The sequence below is a fragment of the Strix aluco genome, chromosome 2, assembly GCF_031877795.1.
Source record: "Strix aluco isolate bStrAlu1 chromosome 2, bStrAlu1.hap1, whole genome shotgun sequence".
NCBI classification, from domain to species: domain Eukaryota; kingdom Metazoa; phylum Chordata; class Aves; order Strigiformes; family Strigidae; genus Strix; species Strix aluco.
Window position 1 is genome coordinate 62,607,581 of NC_133932.1, and position 23,982 is coordinate 62,631,562.

The 23,982-nt window shown below is 36.1% G+C and overlaps 1 protein-coding gene across 3 annotated transcripts in view; it reads left to right on the forward strand.

Moving 5' to 3' along the window:
- The window catches only part of PPP2R3B (protein phosphatase 2 regulatory subunit B''beta), a 54,218-nt gene that overhangs the window by 16,968 nt on the left and 13,268 nt on the right, over positions 1-23,982 (forward strand). For 2 of the 3 annotated variants that reach the window (XM_074814965.1, XM_074814964.1), the window contains exons 3-8: positions 15,129-15,314; positions 17,055-17,158; positions 17,726-17,828; positions 18,552-18,626; positions 22,336-22,422; positions 22,852-23,008. In XM_074814965.1, coding sequence (XP_074671066.1) covers positions 15,129-15,314; positions 17,055-17,158; positions 17,726-17,828; positions 18,552-18,626; positions 22,336-22,422; positions 22,852-23,008 — 712 coding nt within the window. Of the gene's footprint in view, positions 1-272; positions 484-15,128; positions 15,315-17,054; positions 17,159-17,725; positions 17,829-18,551; positions 18,627-22,335; positions 22,423-22,851; positions 23,009-23,982 lie in introns of those variants that run through there. The other variant, XM_074814966.1, reaches the window with a different exon arrangement.

Consider the following 23,982-nt stretch of genomic DNA (forward strand, 5'->3'; position numbering starts at 1 on the left):
ACGGCTGGCCTCTCTGCATTCCTGTAAGGCTTGCTTTTTTAAAATTGGAAGCTGCTTTTATAGATGCTCCTCCAAACAGGTTTGTTTTTTTCCGTACTGTCCCATTTAGACTTTGGAATGCGTGTATGAAAGGGCAGGCCCCCAAAGTGACTTTCCAATCTGTTTTTGCGATTCCAGCCAAGTTCCCTTTAATGTATGGAGCAAGTGAAGTTGAGCTGACTCTTATAATATCACAGAACTCGGGCGCAGCTGCTGCTTTAAGTGGCACTGTGTGACAGTAGAACAGCTCTGCTATTTACTGGGACTCAAGTGCCTGGACTGGCACACAGACATTATATGAAATCCGAAAGCATGAGGATAAAGGAGATTTCTTTGCGGCAGGATCCTGATCTAAGAAAGGAGTTGGCATTGCTAGCTCGAGGATGTGATTTTGTTTTGCCTTCTAGATTCAAGAAGAGACTGAAAGCTTTTCAGCAGGTCCAGGTTTGTCTTTCCATTCTTATACAATTAAGTTATTGTTGTCAGTTGTACTTTTACAACCACACAAACTGCAGGAAATTCATGAAAGTTCATCCTGAACTAGCAGGATTTCGATATTGTTCCATACATGATGATTTCTTCTGTGTTTAGAAGACTGTGCAGGTAGCTTTCTGCAAACAAAAAATGAGTTTACCGAAGCATGTAGCATAAAGTACGATGTTCGCACAGAGGAATATGCAGTGGAAAATTGGTGCACTTAATGCTATTAGACTTAAAGACTCTTTTCCTTAATCTGCATAATCATAATTGCATGCATCTTCCCAGCGGTTTTAGTTTACCTTTTACTGAAACTAGGCATATAAAATACACTGAAATAGACTGTAACCTTACTAACTCAAACGTATGTTAAAAGGTGTTTTCATACTTATATGATGATCCTAAATTCCTTTAGATTATTTTTATTTGGGATTTTGGATGAGATCAGTTGTTGCTACATGGTTCACACATGTGCCTCTGCTGTTTTGCATCAGTGAGTTAAATCCACCATTTTAGTGAGCTCATAATTGAGAATAGAAGTATTTGAAACATATAATTAGAAGGAAAACTACTGATAGAGTAAATGTTCAGAGAGATTATCCTTTGGGAGAGGGGGGAAAAGTGTACAACTGTTTTATTGGAGAAACTGAAATTTGGTGTTTCCTCAAACACGCTTAATTTTAAGGCTTTTGGTGGTATGTGAAAGCATTCACTTTGTCCTTACCTCACCCTCACTTCTAATTCATGTACTAAAGGTATATTTGTGATGGTATCTGTGCATTTTTTTTTACCCTTTAATTAAGGAAAGTTTAGCAGTTGAATAACAATTACATTATCTTAGGATTTCTGACTTGTAAAATCATTCTAAATATAGCCTGCTACTTAATTTTGAATTCAGTGCACTAGTGTCCCTTTCAGGTGACCTTCAAGAGAGGGCCATAGAGCCCTATGACCCTAAAAAGGTGTTAGCTTTCTGTCCTCTACATTACTATTTCAAATTTGTTTCAGCTGAGCTATATAAGCAATGTTTACTCCTTTGTGCAAAGCAGAATGCAAGTGCTGACCCTGCTGTTCTATACCATTCAGCATAAACTTGTGAATGAAAGGATTTTATGACTTCTGTGCTGAACTGGAGACAGAAGGAAACTTGTTGACTAGAGACAGCAGGAAAAGAAAATACTATCATAAGTACTGAAAAGTAGCAGTATCCGTTAATATTTTGGCACCCCAGAGCATGAGGTGAGTTTAGTCTAGTCATGGCATCCTATTGTAAACAAACACACTATTACCTTGTGTGGTGCCCCTCAACTTGATCTGTCTTTCATCGAATGATAGTTGGATCACTTGCACCTTTACAGAGCTTTTTTTATGTCGAGCTAGAAAACATCTTGACGTAGTATGGTAATGCATACCTACAAGCAACTATACTTCACAAAACAGCTTGTCTAATCTGTAGGGTTTTTTCGGGTTTTTTCTGGTTCAGCATGCTGCTGGCTACAAATGTACATTGCAGACAATGAACAAATATTTTTCACTTTTAACCAGACTTGCACTTCATGGGTAAATGGCAACTGTAGAATAATGTATGTTAAAAACTTAATTATGTTATAAACAAAATTCTTGGGCAGAACAGAAATCTGATGTCCTCAATTTGATATAAGGTATTTTATCCAAGGTTCCTTTTTTTAAGTGGTACTTTGCTTCAACTTCATGACTTTAAGGAGACCTTTTGAAAGTACCTTAAAAAAACCAAAATATGAGTGCTGATAATGCTTGATACAGAAGGTGATGGACATTCTTTATCTTCATGGTAATGTTAATTTCAACTTGTCCTCACAGGTTAGGTACATTTCAAAGAATAGCTATTCATCATGTACATAATCATTGAAGAAATTTCATGTTGAAATTAAAGATTGCTTAGAGTTTTTGTAGAATAACTTGAAAATTTTTTCCTCATTTCAGTTGCTAAGCTTCATTGCCATTGGAGTTTACAACCTCGTACACCACTGCAATATTTGCTTTCAGACAGAACAGTTCATGAATATGATGTAAAATTAGAATGCTAAAATCAAGCAGAAATGGAAGCCAATCTGTTCTTCTATACTTCTGCTACACTCATAATTTTTCATATCCATGCAGTTTCTATAGCTTGTTAAACAAATGGCAGATTCTTGAGAGGTTTAATGCTGTTAAAGCTAGCCTCTAAAATAAAAAATGAGTAATGGTAGTGGATGGTGAGATAACATGTGGCTCAACATCTGCTTTGAGGTGGGTTGGAATGACTGGGTCTTCCACGGGTTCTAGGAATTCTAAGGCAGTGCCTTTTTGCATAGAGCCATGGAAATAATCTGTGTAGGTCATCCCCTGTGTTTTGGAAGGGGCGGTCATTGGAGTGTAACAAATCAAGTTTCATGAAAATCTTTAAATAGACAACCAGTAGTGAGGTGGGTGGCTCTGGAAAGTGGTAGAACAGGCTGTTTCTCAGTGGTTGCATTTATTAATGAAAATTGATAAAACTGAGCGAAATAGGACTTTCTGGAACGATCAGTTTCTCAGAAGATAAAACAATACACAACTGCTAAAATGTTCTCTATTACTTTGGGGAACTGAATTTTTTAATAGATAACTGCATAAAACAGTAGAGTTTCAGTCTCTCTTCTCCTGATGTCAGTTCTAAGAAAGACCTTTCTTAAGTAATTTAACACCTACAAAATATAGTGAACTGGAAATGCAGCACTTGAAGAGGCACCATGTCCATCTTGCTCATCAATTTCTCTGAAACTTTGGAGGGAGAAGAAACTATCACCATGTCAAATGTACTGGCAATTTAAAGATGTGAACTGAAAGGCTTATTATCTGCTGATAGCTGAGCAGTGTTTTAGCCAACAGCTGGTGACATCCCTACCTGTCAGAGCTGGAATATAAGCAGCATCATTATCCAGGCTATGTGAGGAAAATATGTCTGAAGTTGGAAACAAAATAACAGAATGGAATACATCTTTGTACAGTGACATGCTTATACCCATGTAAGTCAGTGTTAGCCAAACTAGGAAAATAGGTATTTTTTGCTACTTAGATGCCACACCATGTTGTAAAATAGTTGAGTTCTAACTTTAAAACTAGACTTTCTTAAAGTCACATAAATCTTGCTGAATGTGATCATTTAAAAAAAAAAAAAAGGGGGGGCGGGGGGGGGGGAGAAGAAACGCTGGCCTAAATCTTGAATTAATCCTCTGAATGTCAGTGCCCAAACTAAGTGCTGGGGTATTTTCTGATACTTGAGCTGCACCATGCCTTTATCTGCTGTTACTACTTGGTGATTCCTGTAGTTGCATGTGTCACACCTCAGTGTGGAAATAGAGAACTGCTAGTTCCATGACCACCTGTTAATGATACTAAATGCTGCTTACACATGCTATTTATGTCAGCTGTATGAGAAATATTTCTTCAACTTCTGCAGTGTCTCACAAGAGTTGCTTTCCTTCTGAGTGAAGTAAGTTTAGACATCAGTGCCTCTTGTTCACTATTGCACTCCTCTGTTACAGAAATGCTTTATAAATGCTGTGGCATGTTCAAGACGGCAACAAATACAGAGCCTGTAGGTGCTAATGTGTGCTGGGCTAGTGTGTAGTGCACTGATTCTTCCAGTCATGAAGATAACCTTCCCAGTTGTGAGGTAAAATTAATTTTAAAGAGTTTGAGGCAGTTGGTTTTACAGCTATAGTCATAGAAGTAGGTTGTGTAACAGCTAGAGATCTCTGGCAGGCCAGCTTTCCTACTAGCATCAATTTTTCTTTTTTAACATCATTTGGAGACCTTTTAACACCACAGAGGGTGGACCTGATACTCGTTTTTACAGAATAGTTTTACATCAAGCACACAAAGGCTTTTTTTTAAAGAACAAAACTCGAGTGTTTGCTGGGAGGGGGAGGGGGTGGAATGGAAATCTCATTCCGACTGTAGCTAATAGTTACACTTGATGCTGGATTGCTGATATAATGCAAATTTCCTGCAGTGGATGCCAACATTTAAGATAGAATGAAAATATCTAAGCTGCCTGCTGAGACTGTCTAGTTAAGATGAGAGGTTTTCCATAAATGGTCCCTTGCTAATGGATTGCTAGGTCTTAAGCCCTTGCCTCTTAAAGGAAGCTGTAAGCAAACAAAAAAGTAGGTTTTTACCACTTCCTGCAATGGAGACTCCTGGTTCAAGCTTAAAATGTATTGATTGCCCTGTGGTAGCAGCTTCTGTACCTGCTTGTGGCTGGTAACAAATTTATGCAAATGTATACTGTTTCTGTGAAAAAGCCAACATGGTGCAAGTTTGTTACAGCATACTTTACTTGCATGCATGATTTAAGCGTCTCTATGTCAGTTCCCTCTGCAGCTAAGCTTTTTGACCCAACAATTCAGACATTGAAGAGTTCCGATTTATTTATTTTTCCCTTGGAATTAAAGTTTCACTAGTCTTTTCTCCACTTTAACATACCTTTATAGCCACTAATGCTACTAATAGCAGATGTTCTATAACTCTTGATGGTAGTACTTTGTATGCAAGAAAGCCTGAAAGAGTTTGGCACATCTTCGTATAAAATATCCCTCTGATCCTGTAAAAGTTGAATGATAAGAGATTGTTTTTGCAATTGTCCAAATAGGAATTTGTTGGATCATTGCCAGGCAAGAAGTCAACAGAATACTTGCTCCAACTGTTGACTCTGCAGCTCAGTAACAAAGCTGAGCTTGTTGATATTTTTCTTGTTGGAGTGGATTTTTCCTGAGCTCAATTGCATTGAGTGATTGAAACTTGTTTTGTCGTAAACATGGAAGGATGAGGAGCTATTGCAGAGTTTAAGAATTAAGTGGATGTCTGTCTTAGCCCTGTTTGTTACTTTTGATGTTGAACTGATGGCCTGTCCTGACAAGAGCTGTTTTCTGTAGACAAATGTTAGAATTGCCTCAGGTGTAACTGACTGTCAGTTTTTTCCCCCCATTAAAATGATGTTTAGGCAGTCATGACTCCTTTGCAGGTAGAATCCCAGTGTGGTCCATTGGCTGTGTACAATCAAAACAATCATGTACTAGGAGGATCTTACCAGCTTGTCTCCTGAAAACAGCTGGAGTAACAGAATATACTGATAAAGAATAAGAGTACTGATTTAACCTACAAATATTTTCTGAGAAAACTGCAACAATGTGACAAACTGGATGTATTAGTGACTTGATTTGACATAATTCATAAAATGGACACTGACAACTTCTCACAGACAGTGACTAATATTTTTGCACCATTTCTGTCTTATCATAAAATGTAGAAGTTACACTTCACAGGCTATATTTTTCTGAAGAATCTTGCTTTCTTTCCACTTTATAATCTGTATCTCTTTCCTTTTGTAAATTTGGCACAGGGCATGTGGAGGGGAGAAAAGTATTTTCACTGGTCAGCCACAGCAAACTGTTAGAGGATCCTATCTCTAAAGCCTTTGGTAAAAGTTTTGTCAGCCAATAAAGCAAGTTACTGATGGACATGCCTGTAATATGCAAAGGTCTTGTGCTTATGGCTTTGGCAGGGAGGTAACTACCTCTTCCTTTTTCCATTCCATCCCCACCCCAGGGCCTTTCTGAATAAATCATTAAATTCTTTAACTGTGTTAACTGAAGTTAAACTCTAACTCCAGTTAACTGTATTACTGGAACTTTCTTGATGCTGAAGCTGTGTGACTGTACAAAAACCCAAACTTATGCAGCCATGTTTGGAGGTGTTTCTACAGCAATAATGCATTTGCAACAGCATCCTCCAGTTCCCAGCAGGACTGCATGATTTGTCTATGTCCGCTATACCAAATTGCAAATCAGGAGAATCGTGGTATTTCCAAAGTTTGAGTTGTAGAACTTGGATAGGAGATCTGTTAGTGCAGCATATATCTTACTGAAAGTGAGAAGATTGGGAAATACATGCTATAATGGTTAGGTATCATGCAGAAAAGTGATGCTTATTTATCTCAGATGGAGAGTTCAGTCTTCACTGAACTAGTGAAAATCAGGTTTTGACCATTTGAAAGTTTTCCAGTGTTTGCTTGATTAATGCATGCTACTTTTGTGTGTGTGTGTAATATCACTTGTCTGTGGTGATCATTTACACATGTTTTTAGTTGAATGTTTTAATTTCAATATGCAAGATGATGTGTATGGAACTATACATAAGTGTATGTATAGTTTTGGGTGGAAGCTTTTCCTGGATACTACTACCTACCGTCTCCTACATGAGATTTAACACACTATCCCAAATAGGTTTGTGTAGATGGTCCAAAGTTTGCATGCTCTGCTGAAATACTGGCTTTCTCTTGTGGCTCATTTTGTCTGTTTCAATATGACTTTGTTAAATTAAAGGGGGAAAAAGTTACTGATAGTTGTGCCACTCAAATTTCTGAAAGAATGCTTTAAGCTTTAGTAAGACTTTCAAGACTAACCAGTGATGGCCTTTACCACAGCACTTTCACTCAAACTGGGTGGGGTGCTTCTTTCCCTAGCTATCATGCAATTAAGAGTAACTAGCTGAACTACTTCTTACTCTGCTGTCTTGAGACTTAAAATAAGGGGAGAAATTAGCTTCAGGTAACAAACAACTAATGATCTTTTTTTAACATCAGAATCAGAGGTTACCATACAAACAGTATTTCAGTGACAAAATAGACCTGAATTCTAATTTGCCAATAAGCTGAATTTTTCAACATTGTAAAATGAATGTAGGCTTTTATCCCTGCCACTTGGTAGCCAAGGATACTCTAGAGGGATTGATGTTTTGCTGTTGAAGTTGATGTTTGCTCTCAACATGGACCACATTAGTGGTGAGTTACTACACTAAAGGTGCAGTAGAACTTGATACTGAGTGATTGGAAAAAAAAAACACCAAACAAAACAAAAAAAACCCACCAAACAAAAAAAAAACACCATACAAAGCAACTAACTCTTCTGAACTTTCTATTTGTAGTTTGGCCACCAGTTGCCAAACCAGGAAGGGTTTCTCCTGACTCAGGTTGTCAGTGGACAGAAGAGAGAACAGATCAGTTAGATTCACCATTTGTTTTATCTTAAGAGTAACAGTGTCTGCACTATGAACTTCTGAACACAATGAGCTTGACGTATGGTTAAGCCAAATATACAAAAGGTTATCCATTCTTAGAGCTGTTTTTATATGCTTATAGCAAATAAGAAATTGAATATATTTTTAGGCCGTGGAACTCTAGTTCTAACTCTATCATATTTCTCCTTCCTTCTGCAAGTTGTAGTGCAAGTTTAGGCCCCTGGACTCCTGACTGCTCTAAACCTCACTGAATCTCTTGATTTGCTTAAGGAATTGCTGCTTGCTGGGATATTTCAATCCCAGAAACTCAGGGTACTTTAATTCTGCCTAAATAGGACAGAGCAGTGTATGTCTCTGTCTCTAGGATAAAGTGGCTTAGTGTTGAGGGTTATCATTTGCATTGAATCACAAGACCAAATCACTGTAGACTTTTGTATACAAATAGGCTTGAGAGTAAACTGCCAAGAACATGCATAAATGAGATGAGAATGATAGCAGCCAATATGTAAAACCAAGATGAGTGCACAACCTGGCATGCAGGCAGGAGACTCCCAACATATTTGTCTGGTTGAAATGTGAAGGTGAGCATGGAATTGCTAACTGGAACACAGGCTGCATTGGGAGGGTTGCTGAACCTTCTCGCTTGTGTTAGCTCACGTGACCAGTATGTATAGAATCAGAAACGGTGTAGTTTGAAGTAATTTTTTTCTTCTAATGGCATATGGCTAGAACTTTATGGAAAAGTGTATTTATTTTGCATTTCCTTCCCCTCACTGTAGCACAAATTTTAACTGACTACAGACCAAACTGGATTAGAGAAATGATCTGAGTTAAGGCTAACAATAAAAGTAAGCTAGTCTAAAACTGCATCAGGATTAAAATTAATAAATTTTTATCTCTTACTGTCAAAAGGAAAGAGGAGTGTGTGTTATAAAATTAGTCTCGTAGCACATCCAAAACCAGCTGCCAGACAGTGACTGGAGGATAGTAAACTGAAGTCTGGGATAGGAAGAAGCAACTTGGGACTAAAATGTTAGTTGCCAGAGGAAAGACTTTTGCATATATACCCCAACACCTATTTTTAGTGTTGGTTCATTTTCTGTAGGTGTCTTTGTGAGCTTGATCGTTCATGTATGTCTTAACTTTCTAAGTTAGGCAAGATGAATCTCAATCTTAGCATGGTTTTAAGCCTAATGTAAGCTTATTTCAAACAATACCACCACAGTATTTCTTCCTTATGTTAGCATCAGAACCATGTTGCTTCTAAATGCGATCAACTCTGTGAGATTGCATGAGGACAAATAGATGTTTTTTTAACTTTGCCTTTTAATTGTCTGGGTGACTTCAGGTAATTCACCATACTGCTTCACTATCACTAGGGCTGACACACGGGTCAGTAAACTCTGTATGTGGGAGTGGGAAAAGATGCAGGTGTACTGTGGTGTAGCTTGCCTTATGCCATGCTGTGAAACTTCATTACTGAGCTTTCAGATTAACTTACTGTTTTCAAGCTATTTTTCAGGGCAGTAGCTAGATTTTAGAGAATAGATTTTTGAAAGCTTTACATTGTCAAAGGGTCATTTTTCACTGAGAAAAAAATGCTGTGAAGCATATCGAGCTGAATGGGAAGTGGTGCAGCCAGTGAACTCTTGCAGTAATAAATCTTTTTAGTTTGGCTAGAAAGGGACTAATGAAGAGCATACAGAGAACAAAGGAAAAGCATCACTTCAACTTGGATAATTGGAAATCTGAATGTCTACTACAAGCTAAAGAGAGCTGGTGTTACAGAAGAGGTGTTTCTCTGGGCTTGTCCTGAGGAAAGTTCTTGGGGTAAGCTTATTTACCTATCCTGAAGTGCCTTTTTGAAGGCACTTTAGCGTGCCAAAATATTTGAGGTGTTGGAACAGATTTTTCTAAATTAATGTCTTTTCCTTACAAATGAGACTGAACCCTTTTCTAGACAATAGTAGCATAAATATTTTACCTGGTGTCTTTAAGATTTAAATTCCATAAAACTACTGATCATTTTACTTGCTTATCTAGAGCAAAATGTTGAGTTTCAATGTGCAATCAAATAGATAGTAAGTTAAAGAAGAAATATTTCTGTGACTTTATTGGTCCGACTTAGACTGATGTCTATAAAAGGACAGAGATGGGAAAGCTGGTCAGGTAGTCCTTCTGAGCCTGCTTACTGATAACATTTTCTTACATTCACAATTACTATTTCACTTTGATAGACTGTAGGACACCTTGTATTCTGTAAGAACTTACTGAATTTAATAAAGGAGAGAGTTGAGTTCTGTTTAAAAAAAAAAGGTGTAGCATAAGCTTAGAACTTTCAGTTTCATGTGCTGAACATTATTTGGGTCTCATCACTACCACCCTGTTCCCCTTTGAGTCTGTGACTTCCATGTTATATTGAATATCAGGGAACTTCATACAGTATCTACTTTTGGGTGGTTTATTAGTATTTTATGTGGATGGTTGCAGGGATGTTAAGATTTAAAAGGCTGAATAGCATACCTCCATAGAAAATCCTCTTAGCTTATTATGCACTTTGTTTTACCCCGGTAAGATTAGCGTAAAGTGTGATATGTAAGAATAGAAGAACCAGTCTATTGAGAAGTATTGCCACATTCCCTTTTTTTAATTACCTAGTTAAAAATGCTGAGGATTTGAAGCAAACTTTTACCTATTTGATAGGTAAATATCTTTATAGTATTTTCAGTATTTAATGCCATATTTTGTTTGGGATTGTGGTGTACCACTTCTTGGTGAAAACTTGATGTGAAATTTGGCATAAATGTGAAGTAGAATTTCTTGGGGGTTTTATTGTCTTAACCCTGTTGTATGTATTCCATTGACTTTTTTCCAATATGGACATCCTTATGGAAACTCATGTCAAATAATACAGCAAGAGCTGAATGCTAACTCTAAATACATTTTAAATCTTTTTTCAGAGAAAGAGGCATAACAAATGTTGGTGTCTGTCGGATACTAGAAAGCATCAGCGTTTCTGAATGAAGTTATCTTTTTCTGTAGTCATGTAAAAATAATGCAAATACCAAATCAGTTCAATGAGCTTGTGTCTTAGTAAGCTGTCTAAAAAAAAAATACTGCATTCGTAAACAAATTTACCTTGTTTCCTTTTCTATCAAGTCCTTTTTAAGTGAGGGTTCCCTCACTTGCATTCAAATCCACATATTCAACTCCTTGTGGAGTTCAGTACTTCTGGTTAATAGTCTCTCTGTGCAGATGTAGATCTAGACTTTACTGAGGGTACATCTGGGAACAAGCACCCCCTTTCTTTTTATTTCAGAAATACATCCTGTTGTTGAACAACTCCATCATAGGGTAAGCTCTTTCTTTCAGTTGAGAAAGAGGGGAAAAGGGCACCTCATCTTAAAATCCCCACTGCCTTAATTTTTGCTTAATATCAAGTTAACTGCCAAGTGCAACTCGTCTGTTGGTAGATATAAGAAGACTATCTCGCAAGAAGACTGAACTTCTCTCTTTGGAATAAGATGTATCCATGTTCTATGGTATTTACTAACATATTACTATATTGTAATTATAATGGTTTCATAACATTTTTGCAACAGTTGTTCATAATACAGTTGGAAAAGGATCTGGAGAGGTGCAAAATAAAATGGGAGGGGTGCCCTTTTGAACAGTGACCCCAGTGGGATATAAACTTCCACTTCCTCCTTTGTAAAAGTGAAAACAAATAAGCGTTGGACTGTGGACAGTCCTTATGGTTCTATATGTCAGTAATGAAAACTGATTCTGTATTAAAGGTTTTCGTGAATTCTTTTACAGAAAAATCTTACGTAAGTTTGTTTATATTATTACAAACAAGGAATTTTCAAGGAACCCTCATTTCTATTCTTTTACACAAAACTTAAACTGCAGTGGCAATTTTACAATATGATTAATTTCTGAACTTCAACCTTTGCAATAAGTATATGTAATGTGCCCTTCAGTCCTGCCACTGGAGTGCACATCTGCTTTTGAGTTATTTACAAGCTTATGCAGCTGTTATCCTTAACTCCAAGTGTGTTATTGTTTGTGCTAATTCTCTGCAAGTTGCAGGGAAAATCTTCACTTGCTAAAACAGTCTCTTTTGTAAGTTTAGCTTACTGGTACCAGTATTAAATCTTTTAACTTAGTCATAAGAAAATGTAGATCACTTTCTAAGTGTTAAATTGACTACTGAAATTGAATAGTTGTGTAAAAAGAATCGCTGTAGAATTTTCAGTCAAAGATTCAGTGTTAGCAGATTTCTAATAGTTCTTTGTTAATGAAGGAATTCCCTGGTTAAAGTTGTTACTAATTTCAGAACAGCTTAATCTCACATAATTAATGCATTTTGATTGCCCTGGAATAACAGAACTGACTCTTTTCATCAGCTATACAATATGTGTATCTGCAGAAGTAACTAGCTGAAATTATAGAAGTAGTGAAGAGCCCTTTTAGTATCACATGTTCCTTCCTTAGAGTACATACAGCAGAGCAGCCTCAGTTGTACAAGGAGCCTTTCAGTTGTCAGATGGGATTCAGACTGAGAGAAAAGAAACCCTGGCCCTTCTTGGGGAGGTGAGGAGGGAGAGGAAATGCAATACTAAATTTATAGTGCATTAGTTGGAGCTGATAGTTTTGGACAACTTCTTTCTTTGGTACAGGCTCTTATCCCTGTGTTGAGTGACGTAACAGTGCAATTCAGTTGTCCAACTGCAAGTTGCTAGTGGCATTTAAGAAGCATTAGTGTGCTCAGAACATCCGTGTGGCAGATGCTGCACAAGAGCTGTGCTCCAAGCTTGCTGCTGGATAGCACATGGAATATTAAAGGGCATTTTGGTTTGTGCCCTAGATAGTATTCTTACTAGATACTTATATGTAGACACCAAATAAATCTATCAGAAATTATTGTGAAGTGATCATACACTTTCTAATGCAAATGAAGCATTTTTGTAGTTGTTCTTTCACTGACTTTGAGAAACCAACATGTTTCTCATAGGCAACATCTTTCAATATAGGGAGAGTTACTTTGTCTTGCAGTGAGAGGTTTATATTCTATACTTGGTTTTAGAGTTTAGTAAGTATACTGTCCTACAGATTAAATATTATATATTTTTACACTAAGCGTGCTGAATTCAAAGTCACTTTTAAATGTAACAGTTTCATCTTAGAAAAATTAATTTTCCTCACCTACGTGTCTTCAGTTCTGAATCTGTTGCTTGATGTCCTCCTCACAATCATGATTTGAAACATGTTTACAACAAAAAGATTAAAAATAAATAAAGACTTTATTGTGTTACTCTTAAATAACAACCAAGAAGTTACATGTACTAGGCTAGGTCTTACTACAAAGCCTGAACTGAGTTGTCCACATGCATTTAATTATAGCTTTTAACCTGGAGCAATGGAACTCATTTATTGTGTCCTCTGAGGTATCTGAAGTAAACTAGTAATTTCGGTAAAAATATAAAATTTCTGATGAACAAATAGTTCTGTTGATAGCCTGCCTTCTTCTCTTGGGACCTTTCCAATGTAGTCTTCCCTCAGCCACTGCCTTTCCTTTTAAAATAAGCTTTTTTTAATCTGAGGCTCTAAATTTTCCTAACTGTGGATTTTAAAAATGCCTTGTCTGTCTGTACTAGGTTTTCTTGAAATATTGGTTTATCTCATGTTACCTGAAACATTCAGGGGATGTTAGTAATCTATAATTAATGCTTACCCTTTTCTCAGATGCAGCACATCTTATGGGGCATCTCTGAAGAACTGGAACACCTGCTGCTTCAATAGCAATTTGCATGGGAGTGGCTATCCAGGCAGGTCTTGTAAATGGGGAAAGGGGGAAATAAAATAAAATAACCTTCCAGTTCAAAATGAATGTGAGTTTGAATCTGTGAAGTAAAAGATGGTTTGATTGCCTGGTGCTCAAAAGTGAGCTAGCTATCTGGCTGTGTGGTACCAGTCCAAAGAATAGGTTGTTAGTCCTATTTTGTGTAGGGTTGCTGATGCTGGGTTTCTAAAATGAAACAATGTGTTAATCCAGTTGTATACGTTATTTATAGTGCTGGTGGTAAAGTTACTTAGAGAATAAAATGTTGCTCTCTTTATTCTTCCCAAAAGTTTGGAAGTCTATGGTTGGAAGGGATTTTTGATGCCCTGTGGGCACTTTTGTTCTAAGCTGATGCCTCATTAGCTGGACCACTAAACTAATGACAAGGTATCAAAAGTTGTAATTTACAGGATTCTTTGAAAATGACATTGATTCTAGGTATCATAGTTTCAAGGTAACTTTTTCCTCTATGAAATAAAACTTGTAACTCTGAGGTAATTCTGCAGCCATGATCAGGAATGCTGGCTCAAATGCAGAGGAAGGGAAAGAAAGGTTAATTCAGGCTTTTTTTAGCATGTGTAGCGTTCCAGTGAAGGCTCCTGCATTGGAAAATTAAAATCTGCTGTCTGTAAGCACCTAGTTCTTTCACTGACTTAAGGAAGGATTTTGTTTGTGGTAGGAAAGCTGGATGTCTTTACAGGCACTTTGACAAAGATGATAAGGAGTAAAATGAAGGTTGGAGGTTATGGGGAATTTTCTGGTGTTTTTCCCCCAATTCCGGTTGGAAATGAGAGATGAAATTCAGGATCTTGAACACATTTAACAGTAGGATGAGCCACCTTATAGCATTAACCATTGTTTTTACCTTTAAATGATGGCCTTGAGATGAAAGCTTCATGTTTAATTGCTAACTTTGAGTTGCTGCATACTGTGTTGTTACTTTGTTATCTTTGTTTCTCTGCCTTATTGGACTTTCTTTTGAAAACTAAGTACAAGGTAAATAATTCTTTACTGAAGCTAAATGCATTTAAATTTCTCTTGTTACTGGTCATCTTTTTTTTTAGTAGTACAGTATATTACAAATTCTTGAGAAACAGATTTATAAGTTCTTGTGCCATAATTCTATATAGGTTACCAAAAAATCCCTCTGAAGGAATTGTTTACTACCTTTATAAAATGTAACATTTTTTTAGGATTAAAAAAAAAACCCAAACCATCTTCACTGTAACTAAATTAAACAGGTTGGTGGTTTGTAACAAAGTTGGTATGCTTATTTCAAAAGTCTGAATCTGTAAAACTAGAAGTATTTCAAAAGCAAATTCTTTCATGACCTGTTAAGCTAGAAATTGAAAGTTTTTTTTCTGAAACTAATAATATAACCTGAGTTATTTCAGACATCTCCAAGAAGCTGTCTAGTGTATTAATCATGAAACTTGATATGTTGAAGACTGAAGTTGTTTTTATTAAATTTTTAACATCCTAGAAATCTTTCTAAATGACAGTTTTTGGAAATACTCATGAATTTTTCCATTATGCTGCTCTTCTTAAATAGCTTATTCAGCCTATCATCAAAAATCTTTCTGGAGGTGTGTTGTAACATAATACCAAAAGATTCAAGTGATCTGAGGATGACAATTATACATGATTTCATTGTATCTGACTGTCAAATGTGTATTTATCTATTTAGGTTCAGACAAAGAAGGAAGAAACTTTGCCACCATCGCTTAGTCAGAACATTCCAACTTTCTATTTTCCTCGAGGATGTCCTAAGGAAAAAGTGAATATAGATGCTGTGATTGCCAAAATTGAGAGAACTTTCTCTGAGTTTCCAAATGAGAGGGCAACATTAGAAGACATGGGGAAGGTTGCAAAGGTGAGAAATTGCTGTCTGTCTGCTTTTAATACTGAACACTCATGGAAAGGAAATATGAGTTCTGTGTGCTTTTTTCATTATGTGTTTTTATCTCCTACAAGGTAGTACCAATTAAGGCATCATATTTGAGATTTGTTGATAGCACAGTTATGTGTGAAAATCTTTGCCTTAACTATGTCTCAAATAACCCTATGCTTTGCTTACAAAAAGAAACAGACATTAAAACAACAAAAGTTGAACTATTTTTTTAGTTGCATAAACAATCAAATACTGAAGGGCACATTGTATGTTGTTCTGTGTTCTGTATTGACCAACAGATTTAAGGCAGAAGCACTGTTAATATGAAATTTGTTTTCAGTTGTCCACACTGCTTTATCTTCATTCAACAGTGTCATGAACCTCTGTTGTTAGGACATTGAAAGACACTATGGTTTGGTACTTGTGATTATAGCCCTGTAGTTATTACCGAAGAGCTAATTTAGTTACAGCAGAGTGACAAAATACTGAGCTTAGGAAACAGCAATATTAAGTTCTGTGTAACAGACAGTAAGCTACTTAAATTAAATTTAGATTTCCATTTTGTTATATTGAATCAATTCTTGAAATATCACTCAAAGTCATGGTAATATCAGGTTCTTATCCCTGTTCCTGTCACTTTGCATTTAAAGCCCAGGGTCTAGAAAATAGAAACAAAGACATTTCACAAGAGTAGGACTGGGGGTTCAAAATCTCCTTGTTTGCCTCACCAGAAGTGTTTAACTGCTAAGCTGAATGATAGGATTCCTGCCTTCCACAGCTCCTTTCCATGTAGAAGTGCAGAGAGATGGAAGAGACTCTTCCTTCTCAGCAAGAAAGGTGGAAGGGTCCAGTTGCCTACAATTCAGTGATGAAAAGCATCATCCTGAAGCATAGAGAAAAGCCTCTCGGTCTGAGGACAGTATTTGTCAAACTCACTTTTTCTTACTTTTTAAAGTACTTTTTAAACTACTGCATGAGAAGTAACTGTCTCTTTGCTCCAGTAACCTTATACATCTTGCAGTATTCACAATCTTCTTTGAGATACACATGAGATTCTCAGAGAGGCCAGCATGACTGATTACTCCAAGTTGTAGTCAGTTTTAGGCACGACCTAGGCACTTAACTGTTATGACTGAGGCAGCTTGGAACAGACACAGAAGCAGTACTGTAGGTATACGGGAGTACTGAAGTTGTGAAGGAGTAACTGTTGCATATCCTGAAGCAAGATGCTGCTGCTCAGGGTAGGCTGGCTTACTACTTAAAAACTGGATAGAAGACGTGCATGCATATGCAAGGGTGCAGATGAGTTGAGCCTTCCTTTGAGACAAATGTAAACTTGCTCCAGTTCAGAAGTTGTGTAACTGTACTGTCTTGACTTCAGCTTAAAGATATCCAGCCCTTTAGCAGAGCTTATTAGCATGGACTCTGTTCCGCTGCTTGGAGCATGAATAGAGCAGACGTGACTGCATTCATCTGTTAGGAATGTTGCGAGTCACCCTATGTTTTGCTTTCCACTTTTGGATTTCAGCCTAAAGCAGTTACTTAAAATTCATTATTTTGGAAGGTGCAGTTGGTTTCAGAAACAGTTAAAAAAAAAAAATCTGTGCCTTAATATTTTCTTCTTAACACTTGTAAAATTTAGTTTTTGAAAGATTTGTAAATAAGAGAATAACCCTCAGATAAGCAATCAATAAACTGACTTGATGTATGCTTTAATTCTAGGCTTGTGAATGCCCACTTTACTGGAAAGGTCCTTTGTTTTATTGTGCTGGAGGTGAACGAACAGGATACGTGTCAGTTCATAAATTTGTTGCAATGTGGCGGAAGTAAGTAGATTACTTTTTTAGAAGTACGGCATTTTATTTTAATTGAAATGTGATATTTTAAGCTCTGAATGAAATCCAATCTGTGAAGGGGAATAAAACACTTTCCCATAATCAACCATTGACAGCAAATGTGTACCTGGCAAAATGTAACTAAATGATCACTTTATAACATAAACAAGCAAACAAATCTTTATTTACAGGGTTTATAGATTTTTAAATGTTTGGTAAATGACTGGCTGTTTATGGGAGAAGTGAAAACCATGGCCTTAGCTTGTAGATGCCAGTTCTGGACAAAATGCTTTTTATTCTTTCTAGTGCTCTTTCCACTTCTAACCTAAAAATGTCCTCTCACGTAATCAACTACATAGTGTACCCACCTCCTTCAATGTAAATGTATGAGACAGTACTGCTTTGATAAGTTTTCTTGGAGTGTACTCTGATATTTTTAATTAGCTTTTGAATTAAATGTGGTTGCAGTTTCATAGGCCTTGCTCTAGGATGCCTGTATACAAGGTAGCATGAGCGATTTTCTGTACAGAGTATTAAATGGAAATATTTACATTTCAGAATACTTCAGACCTGCTATGATGATGCTGCAAAGTTTGTTCATCTTCTAATGAACCCTGGATGCAACTACTTGGTGCAAGAAGACTTCATTCCTTTTTTACAAGTAATTTGCAACTGAAACTAGTTCTGAAAACACAACAAAATGATGAGCTGGCAAAGTCCTGATTTTTTTTTTTTTTGAGCTAAACATACTTTTTCATGGTCTTCATTAAAGTTTATTGATGATATTTAGTGTAACTCACTTTATATGGTCTACTGAGATGCTAGTGAGTGACTTATTTTACAGTTAATAATTTTATGTAAGGTGAGGCCTTTTTTAAGGTGCATGAATTTAAAATTGCTTGCAGTAATAGCACGTGTATCAGAGAATCCTTACAGTTTAGAAAAGCAGTTGGGGGTTATTTAAGTCAAGGAGGCCCTTTGGCAGCCAAAGGAAAAGTGGTGTATGAATTCAAGAGAATACAGTTTCTCTCAAAGAGCAGTAAGCAACACCTTTACTAAAGAATGAATGAAACCTAAATTAGCTTTTATGGAATCATAGTCAGCTACCAAATTACAAGCTACAGTGGTCAGCAGTGTTCAAAATCTTCATCACATCTAAAACACGGGAAAGCTTATGTTTATCTGGCTTCTTTAAAAGATAATTTTACTTTCAAAAAGCAGTGTTATTTATATGAAGCATGGTCTAAATGAAGTTATCATTAATGATTGTGGTGGTTAATTTGAACTGTTTTGGTTAAGGAAGCAGATATGCTATTCTATGCTAATTCTTTTACATAGTCACTAATGAATAGTGTTTGGGATATTGTTATTCCTTTTTTTCTAGGATGTGGTGAATAGTCATCCTGGCCTATCATTTTTAAAAGAAGCATCTGAATTTCATTCTCGGTACATTACCACAGTAAGTGATTTTTATTTGGAAAAGCTATTTTTTGTTATGAAGTAGGAAAATCAAAATTATTAAGATTAGTCAATATGTATAAGCATCTTTGTCCCTTGAGAAAAGTTGAGTGTGCTGTCTTGATTTCTACATAACTAGAAATCTTATGAAGGAAGACTCAATTTCTTAAGCATCATAGTTTTTCTTAACATTTATAAGAAATTGCTGAACTTAATCCTAATAAGAGAAACGCTGAGTTGTAATGGTGTAGGATAAGTTAATGAACATTAAACAAAGAGCAGACTGTTGTCTTAAACACTTGATTGTGTCTATAGACTGTACTCCTTAGAATCCTGACCTTACTCTGGGTTTAATGAAATGGAATTTTGAACGAAAGGTCTATATTAACATGATTATGTTCACTATTAAGTAAAATAATGGTAATTCTGAAGCTGCTTGCCACTTTCCTCTCTGGGGATTTCTCTTTCTAAGCAGGTTTTATGTATAAAAAGTTCCATTTCTCTTTTCCTAGGGTTATGTGACTGAAGTATTCTTTCTGTACCCAAGGGAAAAATCAGTGACACTAAATTTTTTTCAACTGTAAACTGGACAGCTGATTCCACTGAAGCGTCAAAATTAAAATTCTTCAAAACGACATTCAGTTCACTTTCTTTGTGCATGTGAAAAATAGCTTAATGAATATTCTCCAGCAGAAAACATGCAGAGTTGATCATCTTTTATCCAGCTTATAGTTTGACCCAGACCAAAACTGTGGAAGCTTTTTTGAAAGCATTTGGTTTTGGTTCCTTATATCCTTTTTACTTTGCTTCTTGTTATAATGATTACATGAGCTCCCAGAACTTTCTAGTCAGATGTGACTGAAGGAAATGTTCTGCCTGTGAGCAATTTTCTTAATGGATTCTGGGTTGTATCAAAGCCTGCACTGCTTAAAATTGTGAAAGCTCGCTGCCTGTCCTGAAGGACCATAGGAAGGAAAAGGTCCTGCCACTTCCAGTTACTTTTCTTTGGAGGAACATCTTATTTGAGTAGGCCTGAGTCTAGCAATATTGAGTAAATTAGTGCTGGCAATACTTTTCTAACAAAATTTAGTGTGGTCTTCAACAGAAATCTGAGTTTAATCAAAAATCCCGGAAGTAAACTAGTATTGTTATGAATATAGCAAGAATATTTGGAATGCTGCTCTGAAGATCAAGAAATGGCAGGACTATCTGCCCTTTCTTGTCCTATTTTAGGATGGAGTAACTGTTGCTCAATACACTCTTCTAAAATTCTATCCTGCAAAGTATTAGTAATAATTATAGATCATTTTTTTCGAAGATGAAATGAGGCATTTCATACCTGTATTCAAAGTAGCTTTACCTTGCTCAATGAAGCTTCATCTAAAGGATTTTGTAAGCATTGCAGTTGAAAATTTAATATCTGTTCATGCAGACTTTCATTTAACATGTAACTGGTCCATTTTTCTGCTGTATATGTTTGTATATACATACATGTATATATGAGTATGCATACATATATTACACACATGTCTAGTGAAGCAGGTGTCTTCTAAGTATTGTTCAATCATGGCAGCAGTCAGTTCTGTCTACTAGGATATAGATTGGTTGGTTGGTCAGTCTAATGATGTTAGGTACGTATGTTCAAGATAAAGTTGAAATATATTAAAAACGTTTGCCCGGACAAGTGCGATACTACATTTAATCTGTGAGTATGCTGTCTATATATCCGAACTATGAATTCTTGAAATTGTAATCTCTGTATTGCACCATTTCCTCTCCCTTCTGACAAACCACTGTGCAGCATAGTAAAGAAGGCAATTCCCTGATAATTTGCTTATACTCTGCTTCGATTCACTTTGGAAGACCGTTTTTAAGTCTGTTCCCAGTTGTCTTTAACAAACATTCAATTTTGGTTTTATTTTTAGACCAGCTAAATGTATAACAGATGAGATAATGACATGCAGATGGATTAAGTTGCAAAGCGAAGGCAAAACCTTTTTAGAAAAAATTGCTTTGTAGTATAAGCCAAAAATGGGCCTTTCCTAAACTCACAATTAGAATTGAGCTAATTAAGTTTCAGAAGTAGGCTAGTCTATTCTCCTTTCTGGATTTATTGAACCAGCTGTTCTTGTTCAAAGTAAGAGCTGCAGAGCTTGCTGCATGCTACAGTTTTAAGCTTTATTTTAAAACTTAGCAAATAAATTACTCTTCTATTTGTAATTTAGGAATGATTGGTTTGTTTAAACTATTGATTTACTGCAACTAAAATCTGAAGTGATAAAAACTTAAATAATAAAGTCTTTCATTTGGAAGAGGTTTGATTTGGGGGAAAAGGATTCCTAAAGAGATGGTTCTTCTAGGTAGCAACCACTGTGTGGCAAATGAAAGGCTACACATGCAATACTTGGTCTTGCTAATTAGCAGGTATAATCAATCTCCAATCAAGCAGTTACAGTTTGTAATATGTTTAGATTTTTTGTCCACTTTTGTTAAGGGGTGAATGACTAACTTGAAATGTATATCGGGTTGATTTAGGTCAAACTAACTGAAGTGAATACTGAATTCAGTTAAACAGAAAAAACATATTTTAAAGTCTTATGTCTGTAAACTAAAACTAACCAAATTACACTGAATGGGTGAGTTTACTAAAATAATGTATATGTAAAACTGATTTTAAAAAAGTGTTGGATACTCAACTGAATGGATTTGTTTCTGGTTCCAATATCAGTCATGGCACAAGAACTAGTCATCTTGCTTGCACAGGTTTTTGTTCTTCAATTAGAAAACATTTAGGTACTCTTAATACTATTAACAGGCTTTCTCCAAGTAACTTTAAATAGAATAAAATTAAATGGGGAAAAACATATTCCCTCTGCACCTGCAGGAAGTATTTCTGTTAAATGTTGATTTGTTATATTTGCAGACTTCAGAAGTAGCAACATCCCTCTGTACTCTCTTCCTTAAACAGACCCAATTCTATTTCTGTAACTTCATTTATGAAGTAAAATATTCTTATGTAAATATAGGTGTTTAAATTTGAAGTAATGAGAAATATTAATATAGGTTTATTAGATAATCCTGTAGATCTGGAAGACTGGGAGGTAGTGAAGTTGCCAGTAGACATATTCTGGATAGCCTACAAGTATTCTGCAACTTTAGTGTGCAAGATATGGGTACTGCGGCATTGAAATAAGACTTATCAAGATTAGTTTAGATACAGACTTAGAAATGGTTTGGTAATATAACATGAGAGGCATCAACTTACTAAGTAATTAGAACAACAGAAATAGGGGAAAGATGGAGTTCTGTAATGCAGCTGGGTAAAGAGTGCTTTGGTTTCTTTCTAAAGTGGCTCATGTAGTTCCTGCAGTCTGTTGCTGTATACTTTATGCAGTTGGTGAAGTAAAATATAGAACAAAACCAAGTTTAATGCATCGAAGTGATTGTACTAGTTTTGACCCTTCACATCTAAAGCTTTACCTAGATTGAGTAATTAAAATGTGTTATCTAGTCATAAATGTCACAAAATATGATGGCTTGAAGTAATAGGCTTGAATGGCTTGAAGTTAATGGTTGGACTAGATGATCTTCAAGGTCTCTTCCAACCTAGATGATTCTGTGATTCTGTGAAGACTTATATTTGACAAATGCTTGGGAGGGTATTTAGTTAGCATATCTAAGGTCACCTTTCCATTTTCTGTTTCTTGCAGGTTATACAGAGAATATTTTATACAGTAAATAGGTCCTGGTCTGGGAAAATAACTTGTAACGAGCTCAGGAAAAGCAACTTTTTGCAGGTACATAATATCTAAAATTTTTCAAGACAGATGTTTCTATAAGTTTTTAAAACCACATTAACTAAATGCTTAAGGGAGTAAGTGACTTAAGTAGCATTTCTTCCTTTTCCAAAAACTGGTGAAGCTCAATTGCATTAATTCTCATACACTACAATATGTTTAATTGTCATCTTTTTATCTAGAGCTGTATAAATGCATGTGTGATTAGCAGAAGTCTGACTGATCTCCTTATTCTTCTATGGACACATTAGTTTTCTACTTTGTGCGTTCAGTCTTTGCTGTGATGCTGCATGGTGTGCACTGTCTCTGAAGATAAAAAAATGTTCCCCTGAAATAGCATTAGATATTGACTTGGTTATGAGAACTCAGATCATTCGACAAATGTCTTACAAATTCTTTAATGTCTTCTATTTATCCTTCTGATAATAGAATGTGGCATTATTGGAAGAGGAAGCTGATATTAACCAGTTGACAGAGTACTTCTCATATGAACATTTTTATGTTATCTATTGCAAATTTTGGGAGCTGGATACAGACCATGACCTCTATATTGATCGGAAGGATTTAGCTCGCCATAATGATCATGGTATGACAAATAAAGCACCTTTGTTTACATGTATTAAATGACCTGTAAACTTTCAACTGAGGAAGTAGTTAACAGCCAGGGTCAGTGTTCATGAGTCTGTTGGTATAGCTGATCCTGCTGACTAGTGAAATAAAGCAGGGCAAGTCATCTGTGACACTGCTTTGTGTCTGGCAATACCAAATTTGAGGAAAATTCTGAATCTGAGTTGTGCTCTTGGCAAACTAGACGAGGAAATAAATTTTTAAGTGTGCGGGCTTGATATGAAAAAAAATCAAACCTCTCCATTTGGTGGTTTTGGGTTATTGGAAACAATCCATTTTACTGATATTATTCAAGTAGCATAGCTCTTATGGCAAGGTACGGAAAGAGCAGAAAAAGGCAAACATACATTCAGGTACTTTGCTTATTTTAAAGTTCTGCTAGCTCAGCTGCAGTACATTTTGGTTTAATATTATTTAGCAGCTTTACATTTTCTATATTCACAATATACAGTGACTGTGATTTTGTGGTCTTGCACACTCGTACCTATTTTAAATACTCTTGTAGCTTGCATGGAACTGTTGGGTGTTTTTGGACGCTGTGTGTCCATTGTCATCCTAAAAGTATTCCCTTCAGGACTGAAAAGCTTACTTAAGCACAAAGTGATTATGGAACACCACCCCGCATTAAAAAGAATAAGCACAATTCTGATTGATTGATTGCTTCTGAAAACTTGCCCACCAAAGTCTGACTACACTTTAGGTCACTGAGAAAGGAAAGCTGCTTTCATTTGAGAGGTTGCACTACTGAGTTAGTACACTATAGAAAGGAAGCAGAACCGATACTGTGCCACTTGCAATATAGTTTTACATCCTTTAAACCATGGAATATTGGTTAAAGCTTAACAGCTGCTGCTGAATGAGAACTAGACTAAATAAGAGCATAAAATGGATATGATAACCCAGCTTTAGGCTTAAACTTCTATTTTTTGCATG